This window comes from Salvelinus namaycush, unplaced genomic scaffold, assembly GCF_016432855.1.
Source record: "Salvelinus namaycush isolate Seneca unplaced genomic scaffold, SaNama_1.0 Scaffold1678, whole genome shotgun sequence".
Lineage (NCBI taxonomy): Eukaryota > Metazoa > Chordata > Actinopteri > Salmoniformes > Salmonidae > Salvelinus > Salvelinus namaycush.
In genome coordinates this window covers 19,933-22,822 of record NW_024058428.1, presented here as the reverse complement: position 1 = coordinate 22,822, position 2,890 = coordinate 19,933, and the positions used below count along the sequence as shown (strand labels likewise).

Genomic DNA, 2,890 nt, shown 5'->3' with positions numbered 1-2,890 from the left:
AACAGGAAGAGCTGTCTGTCTGCTTAGAAACAGGAAGAGCTGTCTGTCTGCTTAGAAACAGGAAGAGCTGTCTGTCTGCTTAGAAACAGGAAGAGCTGTCTGTCTGCTTAGAAACAGATCACATTAAAGTAAAAGATGATGAGATATTTCATGTTCATACTTTCATATCCTCAGGGCAGACATTTTATGTTGATTGTCATGTTCTCCCCTTGTGTCTGTTTCTGCAGACAGTACAAAGACAAAGAGGAGGAGAACCATGGAGGCTTCTTCTCTACTCTCACCAGTATGGTAAGAACACATCTGATCCTACAATGAAATACAGTACAACATATTGGGCCACTTTCCCAGACACAGATTAAGTCTATTGATCTATGTGACCCACCAACACACCGCAACAACTAATCCTTCTCCTAAACAACTGTCAACGTTGTCAACTTTCTCTCATTGTAATTCCTGTCTTGTCCACAGGTGGGCAGTATGTTCATTGCAGATGCAGATGAGAAGCTCTCAGTACAGTAAGTACATGCTTAGATTAGAAGTTGCCCTTAGTCACAGATCTAGTAGGTGACACAGTCCTGACTCTAGTTCAGTGTCTATAGGACAACTTCATCCATGCAGAGTGAACGGGACCTCTTTGGTCCCTTAGTCAGTGTGATGTCACAAATACAATCTGGAACCATTGTTCTAATTGGCTGATATTGACCTTTGACCCCTCTCTGACCTCCCCCAGGACCAATGAGGCGATTCTGCTGGCGCTGTACGAGGCCGTGCACCTCAACCGCAACTTCATCACTGTTCTCGCTCAGGTAACTTAGACTACTGTCGCTAGAAACAAAACTACTTCTACTGTCGCTAGAAACAAAACTACTTCTACTGTCGCTAGAAACAAAACTACTTCTACTGTCGCTAGAAACAAAACTACTTCTACTGTCGCTAGAAACAAAACTACTTCTACTGTCGCTAGAAACAAAACTACTACTACTGTCGCTAGAAACAAAACTACTTCTACTGTCGCTAGAAACAAAACTACTTCTACTGTCGCTAGAAACAAAACTACTTCTACTGTCGCTAGAAACAAAACTACTTCTACTGTCGCTAGAAACAAAACTACTTCTACTGTCGCTAGAAACAAAACTACTTCTACTGTCGCTAGAAACAAAACTACTTCTACTGTCGCTAGAAACAAAACTACTTCTACTGTCGCTAGAAACAAAACTACTTCTACTGTCGCTAGAAACAAAACTACTACTACTGTCGCTAGAAACAAAACTACTTCTACTGTCGCTAGAAACAAAACTACTTCTACTGTCGCTAGAAACAAAACTACTTCTACTGTCGCTAGAAACAAAACTACTTCTACTGTCGCTAGAAACAAAACTACTTCTACTGTCGCTAGAAACAAAACTACTTCTACTGTCGCTAGGAACAAAACTACTTCTACTGTCGCTAGGAACAAAACTACTTCTACTGTCGCTAGAAACAAAACTACTTCTACTGTCGCTAGAAACAAAACTACTTCTACTGTCGCTAGAAACAAAACTACTTCTACTGTCGCTAGAAACAAAACTACTTCTACTGTCGCTAGAAACAAAACTACTTCTACTGTCGCTAGAAACAAAACTACTTCTACTGTCGCTAGAAACAAAACTACTTCTACTGTCGCTAGAACCAAAACTACTTCTACTGTCGCTAGAAACAAAACTACTTCTACTGTCGCGAGACACAAAACTACTTCTACTGTCGCTAACAAACTATCTCTTCTACGGTCGCTAAAACAAAACTACTTCTACTGTCGCTAGAACAAAAACTACTTCTACTGTCGCTAGAACAAAACACTACTACTGTCGCTAGGAACAAAACTACTTCTACGGTCGCTAGAAAAAAACTACTTCTACTGTCGCTAGAAACAAAACTACTACTACTGTCGCTAGGAACAAAACTACTTCTACTGTCGCTAGAAACAAAACTACTTCTACTGTCGCTAGGAACAAAACTACTTCTTTGCTAGAAACAACTAGGGTGAGGGGGGGGAGGCGGACAGAGAGGGTGAGGGAGGGAGGGAGGGAGGCGGACAGAGAGGTTGAGGGAGGGAGGGGGGAGGCGGACAGAGAGGTGAGGGGCGAGAAGCAGAGGGAGAGGGTGGGAGTGAGTGAGGGAGCCAGAGAGAGAGGTTGAGGGTGGGGGTGGTGAGGGTGGGAGGCAGAGAGAGGGTGAGGGAGGGAGGTATAGAGAGAGGGGGTGAGGGCGGAGGTAAAGAAGGGGGAGGGGGTCATTCATTATTTTTCGTAAAGTCAGTGTTTTGGTTCTATCAGGCGCCAGCATCTCTGATGTCTGATAGTGTTGTATAGAATGACCTGACGCTGACTGGAGAGGAGAACAAATAGGGGGAATTGTCTTTGTTCTGGTTTCATCTGCTCAGCTTTCCTTGAAAGTCACGTGATCTCTCTCCCTCTAATCCTGCTATCTCTCTGTCTGCCTCCTCTACCTCTCTTTCCCCTCCTCACTCATTTGCTCTGTCACCTGTCAATCAACAGAGTCACCCAGAGATTGACATCCCGACCACACCCATCACCCCTGTTCTGACCACTCCCACGACGCCACTCGGCACAACCCCGCCCTCTATGGACAGTGAGTAACATGATTGGTCCTGTCTCTTATTCCATGAATGAATTAAATTTACAAATGAATTATTGACTGAATGAGTGAATGAAATGAAACCTTTATTAGTAGTAATTTTCACTAGTGTTTAAATTGACGTAGTTACAATTTTTTTAAATCTTTCCTGTGTTCTGTTACTGGGGTAATTCTGGAAAATGGAAGGGTTGGCCAGAGTCAACCAAGACTCAGAATCCCCCTTCACTCCTTTAATTCCCCTTCACTCCTTTAGTTC

General features: G+C 43.3%; 1 protein-coding gene across 1 annotated transcript in view; it reads left to right on the top strand.

The window, feature by feature from the left end:
- Positions 1-2,636, top strand: part of armh3 (armadillo like helical domain containing 3) — an 11,913-nt gene extending 9,277 nt beyond the window's left edge. The window contains exons 11-14 of the mRNA XM_038983458.1: positions 228-288; positions 469-515; positions 731-806; positions 2,535-2,636. Of these exons, the coding sequence (XP_038839386.1) occupies positions 228-288; positions 469-515; positions 731-806; positions 2,535-2,636 (286 nt within the window). The remainder of the gene's footprint in view (positions 1-227; positions 289-468; positions 516-730; positions 807-2,534) is intronic.
- Positions 2,637-2,890: the final 254 nt, after the last annotated feature.